At 48.5% G+C, this 13,600-nt stretch overlaps 5 protein-coding genes across 5 annotated transcripts; 2 read left to right on the top strand and 3 right to left on the bottom strand.

Annotated features, from left to right (window-relative positions):
- Positions 1-492: 492 nt before the first annotated feature.
- Positions 493-2,711, top strand: LRP88_12537 (uncharacterized protein; the record flags this gene model as incomplete). Its single annotated transcript, XM_083248930.1, has 3 exons — positions 493-1,475; positions 1,539-1,625; positions 1,685-2,711. 3 exons carry the CDS (start codon positions 493-495, stop codon positions 2,709-2,711), a joined length of 2,097 nt encoding a protein of 698 aa, XP_083095385.1.
- A 223-nt stretch (positions 2,712-2,934) lies between these two features.
- LRP88_12536 (uncharacterized protein) lies at positions 2,935-4,599 on the bottom strand (the record flags this gene model as incomplete). Its single annotated transcript, XM_083248929.1, has 5 exons — positions 2,935-3,097; positions 3,310-3,798; positions 3,855-4,036; positions 4,094-4,336; positions 4,387-4,599. 5 exons carry the CDS (start codon positions 4,597-4,599, stop codon positions 2,935-2,937), a joined length of 1,290 nt encoding a protein of 429 aa, XP_083095384.1.
- A 1,152-nt stretch (positions 4,600-5,751) lies between these two features.
- Positions 5,752-6,854, bottom strand: LRP88_12535 (uncharacterized protein; the record flags this gene model as incomplete). The annotated part of the gene is made up of 5 exons (XM_083248928.1): positions 5,752-5,912; positions 5,962-6,258; positions 6,315-6,500; positions 6,560-6,660; positions 6,790-6,854. 5 exons carry the CDS (start codon positions 6,852-6,854, stop codon positions 5,752-5,754), a joined length of 810 nt encoding a protein of 269 aa, XP_083095383.1.
- A 3,859-nt stretch (positions 6,855-10,713) lies between these two features.
- LRP88_12534 (MmgE/PrpD family protein) lies at positions 10,714-12,129 on the top strand (the record flags this gene model as incomplete). Its single annotated transcript, XM_083248927.1, has 1 exon — positions 10,714-12,129. The coding sequence occupies one exon, from the start codon at positions 10,714-10,716 to the stop codon at positions 12,127-12,129; it is 1,416 nt and encodes a 471-aa protein (XP_083095382.1).
- A 138-nt stretch (positions 12,130-12,267) lies between these two features.
- LRP88_12533 (uncharacterized protein) lies at positions 12,268-12,791 on the bottom strand (the record flags this gene model as incomplete). The annotated part of the gene is made up of 2 exons (XM_083248926.1): positions 12,268-12,327; positions 12,393-12,791. The coding sequence occupies 2 exons, from the start codon at positions 12,789-12,791 to the stop codon at positions 12,268-12,270; spliced, it is 459 nt and encodes a 152-aa protein (XP_083095381.1).
- Positions 12,792-13,600: the final 809 nt, after the last annotated feature.

Below are 13,600 nucleotides of genomic sequence, written 5' to 3'. Positions count from 1 at the left end.
CATTCCTCCCCCAACGGCATTGAGTCAAGCCCTGCTGCATCTGACGTTATTACTGGATCGGATGGTGAACTCTCGACTGTGTTGCCCATCACTGGCATCAGCTCTGCTGTTCCCAATGTGATTACCGACTCAGATAGCCACATTTCGACTATCCTTCCGACAACTAGTGACAACCCAGACTCAACTGACCCAACCATTGTTACTGGGCCTGATGGTTAGGAAACAACAATTGGCTCCCAGACTGGAATCAAATCAGATACTGCCATCCCCACGGTGATTACAGAGCCGGACGGGCAAGTGACCACTATCGTCCCTTCCGCGATAGAGACTAGCCCGACTGGCCCAAACGTCATCACGGGCTCGGATGACCATATATCTACAGTTGGAACTGGCTCAGAGACCTTGTCTGGGATCGTTACCACCAACTCGGATGGCCAAGTATCAACGATAATCCAGACTGAAACTGCTACATCTGACGAGAACTCTTCCACCTTGATCGACAGCTCAGAGGCCACCCAAACCCCGACCTCGGCACAGGAAACCACTGCAACCCAGACCGGTGAGGAGGAGACTATTACAACTGGGGCTACCCAGCCTGAGACTACTGGTACCGAGACTAATGAAGCTACCGAGGCTGCCGAGACGCAGACTACGGGTGGGAACTCGTTTGTGTCCAGCGGTATCTCTGATGCAACCGGAACCACATCCAGCTCTGAGACTACTGCCACATCTCAGGAGGCCAGCGGACCAGAAACCACGAGATCTGAGACTATCATTGACTTAACCACTTCCAGGTCCACTGGAAGCGACACCCGAACCACTGAGACTGGGACTACCGAGCTTGATGTTACGACCACCGAGCCTACTGAGTCTGATACTGCTACAACGGAGACAACCGAGTCCGATGTTACCTCTGACGATGCTACTACTGCCGATACTACTAAGTCTGACGTTACTGCTACTGAGACCACCGAAACTGAGACGAAAAGCCTCTCCACCTCTCAATCTACGGAAAGCAATACTGTATCCTCCGAAGAGATAACGGGATCAGAGACAACCGTATCGACTGGGACCGAATCCGGAGCCACAGACACTACGCCCCCCACGGATACCATGGCTTCCACGGCGGCCACTTCGCTGACTGAATCTGGAGAAATTACTAGCACTGGCTCAGACGACGCTACAACTGAAACGAAGACAGAAACAACAGATTCCGCTGACAAAGCCACCACGGAAGACGCCAAAGTCACAACTCGTGACGGTGACGACGACGACGATCAACCTCCCTCGACCAAGATGAGCGACCCTACGTCTACGTCGGATAATTATTTTATCACTCCAGTGACGACAACGGTCACTGAGCCGAAGCCGACAGATGATGGCTTCATGATTCCTTGCAACTTGTGGTTCTTCGACGTCTGCATTGGGCCGATTTTTGGGTGGATGGTGATCGGTCCACCGGGCATTCATCCCCCGTATGAGCCTCTTTGATTTGTTTCGTGCCTCCTCGATTGGGCAGTATCTCTAACAACATGCAGGGGCCCCCCACCATCTATTTCGCTCCCACCTGGAGGTGGTATCGAGATCAACACCAAAGGACCTCTCCCTAGCTGGCCAGAGTACACGTATGAAGCCACTTGCCATTGATCTACACCAGGACTGAGCGCTAACGCATTGCCTCCAGTATTGGGCCCAACCAGACTCCAACGGTTTCTGAAGAGCCCACAGAGTGCGAGACTGAATCAGCCGAACTGTGCGTCACCAGCACTTCCTATCGCGTCACTGCCGATGCCACAACGACCGGCACGGTGACAAGCGATGTCATTTCCACTTGCGGAACCGTCTATGGCTGCAAGGTCGAAGGCGTTGATCACAGCGTGACCGCGACTGTCACAAGCACCGCTTCGTCTCCAGAAGGCACAGCAGTCTTTGGCAAGGAAAAGTGGCCAGATACCGCAGAGAGCGATGAAGATCTAGACGCTGCCGCCGATCATGCTCAGTCAGAACTTGAGAAGGTCTTTGGCACCATGACTCCAAATAGGACGACGACATCCTCCCCGTCGTCTACATCCTCTACTGTTGAAAGCACCACTTCAACTAGCGAGGAATCGTCCTTATCTTCTGAGATGGTGACCGACATGCCAACGCTCACTCATGACTTACCGGAACCAACAATTTCCACGCCCGAGGGTTCCTCTTGCGCCGAGACTGACACACGCACTCAGTGTGCCATGGGCCCAGGCGGTCAGCAGGTATGCATCGAGAGAACAAGCTGTGCGTCATGGGTTGCTACCACGACTGAGGAGAGTGAGGAGACGTCGACCACCGAGAGCCCTACCCCGACTCTCAAGACTCCAGATCACTCGAAGAATAGGAAGCACTGCTACGACTCGGGCCAGAAGATAAACTATGGGTCCATTGAAGCTGCTGCCGACTCCTTCTGCCACAATGTCATCGATGACGACACGCAGGGCTCCGTCCGATCCAACTACAGGCGGGAGGATAAAAAATCACCAGGACACGGTTACCATTTCATAGTCTCCTTTGAGGTCTATGAAGTATGCGGCTGGAAAGTTGACTATGATGAGTGTATGCGCTACATGCGCGTTCCCATTGACAGCTGCGACTGCTCTGCCAAGGGTAATAAGCAGGGCGGCTGGGTTGAAAACAATTATATTAAGGCTAGGATTGATTCGAACCGCGGTGAATAGTATATACTACTTTTCTCTCTCTGATCAGGAGTCCATTTCGGGCTCGGATTAGCATGCATATGCAGCCAAAGTCACGGGTCTTCGTGAAGTTACTTCACTATCATCTTGGTTATGAGAAATCTAACCCAGGGCCAATATGGAGGGGAATGCATTTTCAACAATTAGCCACCGGATATCCCTTGTGCGAGGTTCCCTCCGCCCTGAGTAACAATCAGATAGCTTACTACTGCTTCTGCTTAAGAATGACATCCATCTCATCGCCAGAAATTTCCAGATCGACCTGAACCATTGTATATCTTCCCCTAACATCATACACCTCACGGAGCTTGTTGTTCTGATAAAGTCCATAACTTCCTTCACCAAGGCCAGAAAAACGAAGCTGGATCCTAACCGTCTTTTGTTAGCGGAGGCTGAGGCCGGCGCGAAGAAGGCGTATACTGATCGTTTGGTTTGCCCATCCCATGATCGCATAGTAACCGCGAGCGCCTTTAAATCAGCATCCCAATTGCCGCGCAAGAAGTCCACACCACTTGAAAAATCCACGTTGGTAACGAAAGGAAAAGCGGTAAAATGCTCGTCGGTCCAAGGATTCTCGTACATCTTGTGTTGTCCGTCAAAGACGTTGAGGCGTCCATATGCGATGCCGGCGTTGCCAGTAACAGCGTCAATATCTGGGGACCTGTAGTCGAATGGTGTTGCCGACCTCTGGGTGGGATAGAATAAGCCTCCCTCCTCCCAGGTCGGGTCGAGAGTTGCATCTGCGTATGACAGCATGCCGTCCAATAGGGAACGATCACCAAGCTCAGACACCCACATCATCGCGCATGCGAAGTTGGGCTTTGCGAATGGTGAACGTACTAGTAGCAGCTCGTCTTCGGACACCATGTCCGATGCCTTTGCAAAGGTGGCAGGATCCATAGCTTCTATTCCCTGTGTCGATACCAGTTCCCTGATTTTGAGTGATACCCTGGGGTGTGGAACGACAACATGGTTTTCGAGCGACGGCTTGGCAAGAAAGCCGGGAGCCAGATTCGCACTGATCTTACTGACAGCTTCATGATTCCATGAATTCATGAATGCTAGAGCCCTAGCATCGGTCAACTCAGCTACGTATTCATAGACATTCGGCCAGGAGTAACTCACCAAGACGTAAAAGCAACCTCATAACCAGCAGTCTTACTGCCCTGATTTGGGTTAAAGCTGTCGAAAAACAACCCGTTGTCTTGGACCATGCCCTTCGCTTTCCATGCTGCCTGATACTTTGCCAGGACATCTGAGGAGATGTCCGTGTTATCTCTCACATCGTTATAACGTAGTGCAATTAGCTGTTCCAAAACATCAGTTAGAGCACAATTGACAAGACCAGAGGCCAAAGGACTAACCGGGAACTGGTTGCAAACGACGAAGATGGCATTGGGCTCGCAGCAGACTCCCATCCAGTTCTCAAGCTCCATTTCCTTCAAAATGGCGGCCTGGAGAGATTGCCTAGTGTATGAGAACTTTTCTGGGCCCATGCCCCAGAAAATGGGATTCCAGTTAAATGTGAGTGCGCCGGCTACGTTGTACTTGTCGTCGTTGAAGAGCATGGTGTAGAGCGAAATCATCAGGAGCAAATGCCCGGAGTACTTTGCCCAGAGTCAGTCAGATTACCTTCAACTCGGAGACTGAAGAATACCATGATGTTTTCTCGAACAACCGGGTCTGCCCAAGGTTGTCTCAGCTGTTGAAGATCGGGGTCCATGCGCTTGCCGCTGTGACTGGTCAGAAACCAATAGCCCCATACGTCCCGAAGCAGCATCTTATGGATTAGCATATCGATTAAGGACTTGAAGGTGGATCTCAAAAGAGGCAGGTGGTGATAATGAGCGGCTCCCGCGGCGTAGGTCATGATTGCTAGTTGGTAGCGGTAGGCGTCGAGCCATTCCTGGCCTGGCTCTTGACTCCCCATATGGCGCCATTCGCCGTCTTTCTGCTTTGTCAAGTTGTAAAAGTGCCTCAAGTGGCCTGCCTGTTCACGTGAAAGCTTGGGGAACTGTAGAATGTATTTCTCATCAAGCGTCTCTGGGAGGCCTTGTTTCGATGCTTCCAGGAAAATAGCTCCTCTCTGCATACCTCCTGCGCGGCTTGAGTTTTGCAAATAGGGTTAGTCGAGGCCCGGCTTTGACGCGGGATGGAACATACGTTGTGATAGTCGTAGACATGGTGATGCCTTTATGCTGAAGAACGGTTGGGAAAAGCCAGGGAAATATGTTTTGGGAAATAGGATATAAGCCGTTTGGGGAGTTTGGAGGTTATGGTTTTATCATACATAGAGGGGAGGTATATAGTAAGAGGATAGCAAGTTTCTCGTCGATCTATATACGGCCTCGGTCCGGGTTTTAATTAGATGGGAGTCGGACTTATTCATGGTGGCGAGCGCGAGGTGGATCGTCAAGAGCTAACTCGGCTGATTCAACCAACTTGACATTAATAGGAGAAGCATTTCGTCGGTTGGTCTATGTGCGGCCCGGTTCGAACTTTAATGAGACCGGAGTCGGACTTATTCGTAGTAGCGAGGGCGAGGTAGATCACCAAGAGCTGACTCAGCTGATTCAACCCACTTGACATTGGCATCGTAAAAGCCTTGGAGTATGCACTGGGCTAGGTTACAGTTATACCACATGTAGGGAGGGGATGGCATTACTGCTCTTAGTGTAATTAGAGTGATCAAGGACATAGTATGGCTGAGAGAATTTACTGCGCTCGATGGTCTTCTTGATGACAGGTGCCTCTGCTGGTAAATTGCCTTGAGACTTTATGTTACCGCAGGTACTGATGGGCCATGAGGATCAAATAAGCCCTTGATTTTCTATCTAAAGGAGTGACGAGAGTCGGTCTCTGATACCTATGTTCAGTCTGCCGATCTCATAGGTACCAGGCTGATGCCTGATGCTAGTTATGGTGTAGCGTTCACGCTGACCGTGAAGCTATTCATGATGGTTGTGATCCTTGCCCTTAATATATGTAGAGACACAGGATAAGGCCCACCCATGCTCGTGCCTCACCATGGCGACGCATTCTCCCATGGCAAACCGTGAACCTCCTTGGCATAATCATCCACGGTCTTCCATTGGAAATATTGTTGTCCTGGGTTGATGATTTCACGCGCATTGGCGGTGTGGTCAAAAGAGCCATTAGCAACCAATAAGTTCATTAATGGCCCTAATAAAAGAATAAGCAATGCGTCACTATGTTTGTGAAGAGTCCTTACCTAGCATATTGGAGGGAATTGACGCTTTATTATGCTCATAGTCCCGCTCAGCATCCTCAAGGGAGGTACGGATCACCTTGAGTTTCTGCTTACTCTCAGACTCAAAAATCCTCTGATAGTCCTTGATAAATCGGTTGTCAGAAACGATCCTAAGGTATGATGGGCACTTTTCAGGGGTTGAAAAGGCAAGCAATACTGTCTGTAGTGTGAGGGGCCCCAAGTCTCTTTGCGATGTCATGGCAACTGGCTTGTCTCCAGTGCCCACAATATTCCATGTGCGGTTCTTTGTGTCAAACCCTTATCTCCGTTAGATTACAATTGATTTGAGCATTTATGAGAAGAGCGGCCCTTACCAAACCATTTGCAGAATGAGGTCTCCATAATTAGACCCGTATAAATAGCAACAGTCTTCAAACCAAGCTGTTCGGCATAGGCATGATGCTCTTGCTTGCTGATGAACATTGGGTGGTCATACTTGATGTTGTTATGGTCGGTACCCCATTCAGAGGGGATATAGACCTTGACCTTGGCCTTGGCGCCTAAGGGGCTATGTAAGTTTGAAAGCCTCTTCAGCTGCGCCCAACGCTATAGAACTCACAAGCTTCTACCAAAACCTTTCTGTTTTCCTTGTAATTTCCCTTGGTTCCCATGCAGGATATAACAACATCAACACCTCCCAGCAAGTGACGCAGTGCAGATCTGTCGTCAAAAGTAGCAAGGCAAATGCTTGCTCCTCGGGTACGGGCATCATCATAGATAGATGAATTGGGGCTTTGTGTTGCGAGTCTCAGAGCTGATATTTCCTTCCTTTGCAACGCCTCCACGAACGTAGGGACAATCTCTTTGCCAATGAAGCCATGAGGGCCGAAAATGGCTATAGAAGGGGCGGGCATTGCGGGATAATTCTGAAGCGCCTGGAACTCAATTATATATATAATGAAGTGGAAATGTCTTCGTCGTTGGCTCACAATGCTGTCACTCAAACATGCAACAGAGCTAATTTACACGCGGACTTGTAGCTGACGGATTATATACGATTTGATATGCCGGTTTGAATTGTAATCAAGTGATAACGTACTTGATAAGCATGCGGATCAGACAAGCATGCGGATCAAAAATCCCTTATCCTACAACATTTCCATTTAATCAATTAATTCTCAACCACCCAATATGCCACAGTCAAATAGAGAGGCTAATATCCTTCTTGCGCTCTAGGCCTATCAAAATAACCTAAAATTAAGTCTCTGATGCGCCGCAAAGGTCTATGAAATCTCTTATACTACTCTCTATCGCCGATAATATAGCATATCTACGCGTTGCGATTAGATCCCTAAATCACGCAAACTATCTAATCTAGAGGAATAGATCATTATCTAATTTATTCTCGACCTAGATTTACGAGGATTTCCCCCGCGACTACGTAGTATTAAAGAAATAGCTAACTAATTACTCGCTAACCGCAACGCGCTACCTATCAGCAAGCGCTAGGCTAGAAACTTTATTAAGTGATACCTAGAGCTTAAGATGTATTTTTTTTATAAATATAACTATTAGAGGGCTAAATGCGAAGATCTAATTATTATTCGTAATTAGTTTAAGCTTATTAAGAATATAATCGCGAAGTATAGCATCTAATTAGAAGATATTTATAACTTTAATAAGACTAGCTTTATAATAGGCCTAATTCAGAGCGGGATAGTCGTCATAGGCGCAGAAAGGCGTGGAAGACCGAAATTAGTGCAGCCTAGAGACCGGGAATAGGTTATAGTCATTCAGGCGATCAATGCGGAAGGCCAGGCTATCCAGCCGTTCATCGTGGTTACGGGCCAATATCACCTCGCCAATTAGTACCAAGAAAGCAACCTCCCGGGCGATTAGGCTATTGCGACGTCTCAAAATGGCTGGACCGATAACGAGATAGGTCTCGAGTGGCTAAAGCACTTTAATCAGCACATAACCAACCGATCAACTGGTCCCTATCGTCTTCTGATCCTTAATGGCCACGAAAGTCACCACTCGGCCGACTTTGAGATATATTGCGAGGAGAATAATATTATCACGCTCTATATGCCGCCTCATTCATCTCATCTACTCTAGCCCCTTAACGTTAGTTACTTTGGGCTACTTAAGAAGGCTTATAGTCGAGAAATAGAGCATCTAATCAGATGCTCTATAACCTACGTTTTAAAGACTGAATTCTTCCTAGCCTTCTACGCCGCATTTTAAGCTACTATAATAAAGAAAAATATCAAGGTAGCCTTTAAAGGGGCTAGGCTTATTCCTTTTGACCTAGAAAGTATGGTCTCGAAGCTTAATATATAGCTACGGACTCCAACGCCTACCGAGGAGGAGGCTAGCCCCTCTAACCCTTAGGTCTTAAAGACCCTAAAGACTATCCTTAAGGCCTAATCTTAGTTTAAATACCTTAAAAGAAGAATTAAAAGGCATAAAAGTAGCTCTCTTAAATTAATTTTAAAAGTATTAAAGTCTCTTTCTAAGGGAACAAAGGCGGTTATATATGAGATAGTATTAATGAGGGCTAAGATCTAAGACCTTTAATAGGTAAATAAGGTATTAAGCCGGCGGCAGAGGGCAAAAAGGACCTGCCTATAGAAAAGAGGGAAAATAACTCTAGATAAAGGAAGGCAAGTAATTAATTAGATAGATATTAATGCGTAGGTAGTAGCTAAATCGTCGAGAAGTAGTAATTAAGGAAGGTCGGCGCGACCGGGGGTTTAGCGCTATGGTATATATAGTAAGCCCGGTTATAATATAAGAATATATCAGGTAGTAATTAAGATATCTAGGGAAGAATATAGTAAGTAGTTTTAATTAATTAAATAGTTTATTATGTTTTTATTGTGATTTATATCTTAGAGGTTGAGATTTTTGATCCGCATGCTTGTCTGATCCGCATGCTTATCAAGTACGTTATCACCTTTAACTTGCCTCGGCATGCTGTGGGATGACCGGCGATGCAGCTGTGAGCCTATTGGCTCCCTCTGGAAGCTGAGTGGAGCTTGAACTTTCCCCGATGACAAATCAGCCACAATAGCTAGGGGCATTTACCCTCGTCAAACCTGACATTATCGACTACGACCTCAAGTCGAGGAATCTCACCGAGACGTTCCAGCGTCGAGCGTGGGGAGAAGAGTACACACGGCGCATCAACAATGACGTGTTCGGAGCCGTGCGGGGTTACAACGAGACGTTACGGCCCGGTGGGGTTGGGTTGTCAGGAGCGAATGATCGCTCACTGAGAACTCGGAGCTTGATGAGAGGTTGAATTTCCTTGAGGAGGGTTTTTTCAGGCGGGAAATCGGAATGAATGTTGTTGAAGGGTCAGGATTGACTAATGAGAATCGGGTCTTCCTTGACCCCTGGTCAAAGGTAAAAGACAAAGGGCTTCTTTCGCAAATGGACCGCGACCTTTGGCGAATCTAACCTGCTAGTGGCTACTTGTTGACCGATGTTGCCTTCCTCCTTGCTTGGTCAAGAACTCGAAGAAGCGGTGGGGGGTGGACTTCTGAGCGACCCAACGGATGTGACACAGCCGCAACACAGCCGCAACACAACTGAAGCCTATACCCAAGATTTGATGACACAACAAGTAACCTTTGTACTTGCAGAAGCATCACATCAAGTAGCACACAAATTGTCGGATATTCCTGGCGACAGGAGCGGAGTGGGCTACAATCTCCCTGCCAGTGGTCTATTGTTTGATGCATGTAAACTATAATCACATTCGACTCTGTGGACGTATATCGCGATGCCAAACGAGAGGAGTTCAAGTGTTAAAATCTCCAAGAAGTAAAAGCAAGCAATGCGGTACTCATGCGTAGTTGCCGTAAGCGAAGTCTTAGGAAGTTTCTATCTAGTCGAGAGCCCGGACTGATATCATCATAACGCACTCGTATCAATCGCCGAGATTCACAAAACAACGAATAGGTAACGAGGAGATCGTAAATAGCGGTAGAATCATCTAGTACGCTGCAGTTTAATTCGTCCGTAGACTGATTGAACGTGGCGAAGCGAGCCAGTCTGTCGTGTGTCCTGCTAATCAAGGACAGAGAGTTTCGGTATTGGCTTACCCCACCCTACCTAAGACATTGGGTGACGATCTACTCTACTTGCTGTCGATGCCTCGAGATATTATCAATCAATACGATCAAGCCGTGGAAATACCTGGGCTGGGCGTTCAGAGCAAGATATGCTTGGCTCGCTTGTGAGTGTTGGGGGACAGGAAAACCTGCAATACGTTTCTGAATAAGAGCGCCATGTGCTGAAGAAGTCCTGTATTTGTGGCCATGGTTCTATGACATATGGTTCCTCACCATGACTATATCCAGATGGTCAGCTCCCAATGCTCAAGCTACCACTCCCAGTGCCTGTTGGAAATGCAATCTTAATGCCTCGTACGGAAGCCAGGCTATGCTAATGCCCGGAAAGGAAGTGGCGCAGCATTGGAGAAAGCAAGAGCGGAATTATATTAGCCGGCCAATGGGATTCTCACGTGTTAGCCGGGAAAGGCCAACAAGATATCTCCCCGTTGCGGGGTGTTTCACGATGTTGCCGAAATAGCCGAACGATGGTTCTACTAGTTCTTATCCCTACCATTTTATGCTATATTTACCGGATGTCATACTTGAGAATAAACTACCAAAAGGAGTCTGATAGCGCTTGAATCTCTGTTAATTAGTTTCAACATCAATCTTGGACGCCTGTCGTTATCAATCACCAAAGAACACTACAATGACTGCTCAGTTTAGCTCCAACGGTGGCACTATCCTTTCGACGAATGAACTTCATCCAGTGACCAAGCTGTTTGCTGAGTTCATCGCTAACGCTGAGCCTTCGATCCTCCCACCTACTCTCATTTCTCGACTGAAGGAATACTTCTTGGATTACCTAGGGGTTACGATTGCTGCATCCCATGAGTGGGAGTCCACGGAACAGATCGTCCAGGGCATCGTTGCCCTGGGTGCCCGGAATGGATCTAGCACAGTTCCACTCAAAGGCAGTAACTTCCTGCCTCAGTACGCAGGATTGCTGAATGCCACCTTTGGCCACACCATGGACTTTGACGACACCTACGCACTTGGTACCTTGCATGCTGGAACCTGTGCTTGGCCTGCAGCCCTCACTCAGGCAGAACTTCTTGGTAGCGAGGGCGCTACTAGCAAGCAGTTTCTTCTGGCTGCCGCTGTGGGTTATGAGATCATTTGCCGCTTGGGAGGAAAACTTCGGAACGATGCCTACGAGAGAGGCTTCCACAACACGGCCACCGCGGGCATATTCGGTGCGGTTGCTGCCATATCGGTTCTGAAGCGACTCAGTGCCTCAACTATCGAAACTGCTTTTGGGCTGGCCCTGTCAAAGGCCGCTGGGTCAATGCAGTATTTGGAGAATGGAAGCTGGAACAAGCGGATTCATCCGGGATTCGCCGTTCACGACGCTTTTGTCTGTGTATCTCTTGCTGAAGCTGGCGTCGTGGGGGCGGCTAGAAGCATCGAGGGCAAGTATGGATTCCTGCACAGCTACACTCCGCGAACTGGCCACGATTTGCCGTCCCTCACGGCTGACCTTGGAGTGCGCTGGGACTTTTTGGAGACGGCCCTGAAGCCGTATCCAGCTTGCCGAATGACGCACGGCCTGATCGAGGTGGGAGGAAGCATTGGCCTCCAGAACAAGGGTCGCGAGGTCAAGAAGATGATCATTTCTCTGAGCTCCCCCAATCATATTGTGGTGGGGTCACGAATTCCTAACAAGCTGCATCCCGACAATATCGTCGATGCCCAGTTCTCCGCATATTTTCAACTGGCCCATGCTTGGCTCTATGGGCCTGAAACCGGGGTTGAGTTTGCGAAACGGCTCAAGGATGAGTCCATTCGGATCTTGTCAGACAACATAGAATGCATCATTGACGACACGGTGAAGGCAATGGGTAGTAAGCTGCACATTGAGTACGCAGACGGGGAGAGCCATGATGTCGACATACCTTTCCCATTGGGCGAGCCAGAGCACCCTTTCAACAGAGAGCAGGCGGAGGCCAAGTATTTTAGCCTCGTCGTTCCGGTTTTAGGAAAAGAGAAGGCCCAGAAAATTAAGGCCCTGGTTGAGGAGTTGGAGGAAGGTTCGGTGGTGAAGCTATTCCATATGATCGCATAACAACTTGATAGATTAGATGCTTTCAATTTCGATGATAGTCATGGTTACCACGTGGGACTCGTGAACTCCCAGCAATAAGTTGTTTCTACTGAAGGGCCCGTCGAACGAGCGATCCGGCTTTGCCACTGATTCTCCTCTTCACTGTACTGGTTCCATGGCCATTTCCATGCCAGGGACAAGGTCACTTATATCTAGAGCCTGCAGCATAACGTCAGCCTTGAATCTTTCGAGCTGTGGATAATGCTGTAGAAGGTGAAACTTACCAGGGAATCCAATTGTTTCCAATTAGGAAGATCCATGAGGAAAGCGACATTATCCATGGCTCTCCCACCTTCCATTAGACCATTGTTTTCGACTGCGTTGTCATCAATTGACAGGAGTTCTGACGAGAGCGCCAGACCATCCGAGTCCCGCTGAACCTTTTGAACTACTTCTGAACGGTATTCTTCCATGATGAGCAAAAAGCGTCGTGCAAAAGAGTCCTCTGACTTGATCGCTGCGATCGTCCCCTGGCATTTCTCGGCGGCCTGGAAGTACTTGGACCACACAGACGGATCCTGAAAACTGTTCCTGAGTGTGAACGTGTACAGCACAGTAGCAGCACAGAAGGCTTGGTAGTGTGTAAACCATGATGCCGCAAATAACTGATCAGCATCAGCCATGATGGTAATAACAGAGACAATGCTTAGGGCGGCGTTCAAGCACCGCTGAACATTAGAGATAGTCTCTTGGTTGTCTTGGAATACATCATATTCTTTGTAGTCGTCCAGCAGGCAGGGGCGGTAGATGAGAATCTCAGCATGGCTGGCTCCCAAGGTTAAAAGGTTGCTCTGCCGCTGGAAGAGAGGCCTGAGCAGACGCGAGTCCACTTTATTCGGATTAAGAAACGCAGGCAGATCGTTCCTCCATTGATCCACGTCTGAGCCAAGTTCTGCCATCGCCAGACCCCTCATCGGCCGATCGAGGTTTCGAATCCCATAAAGACGCCTCAGGATCTTATTCAGGATCCGACCAAGTTTTTGACTGTGAAGGGGGCACAACATTACGTTCATACTATTTCCCGTCGTAGCACTCATGGTGCTCACGGTCAATTCGCTATCGTCCACAAGAGCAGGCAGTTCCTGGTCTGTATCGTCATCCTGGAGTGCGCAAGGTCGACCGAATATAGCGCTTAGGTGTTTGTCTAGGTTGTATGCACACCAGAAAAGTCGTTTCCGAGACTCTGTCTCGATGTGATCGACCGGGAACAGCTGCGCCCCTTGGGTCTTTCTGCGATGTAGGCCAAGTGCCAGGATGAGTCTCGAAGTCGTCCCGAAAAGGCTCCAACAATGGTTCAGTCGTGAACACGTTAGGACAAAGAAACAGCATCCCAAAAGCGCTTGAACACTTGTCAATGATGCAGATTCTGTCTGGCAATTCAACTGCTGTTCGGCGGCCTGAAAGTACTGGAGCCTGGCATAGTCAAGTCAGT

This window comes from Fusarium phalaenopsidis, assembly GCF_050370095.1.
Source record: "Fusarium phalaenopsidis strain FUZ10S chromosome Unknown contig_32318, whole genome shotgun sequence".
Lineage (NCBI taxonomy): Eukaryota > Fungi > Ascomycota > Sordariomycetes > Hypocreales > Nectriaceae > Fusarium > Fusarium phalaenopsidis.
The sequence above is the reverse complement of the archived record's forward strand: the minus strand, read 5'-3'. Positions and strand labels throughout refer to the sequence as shown.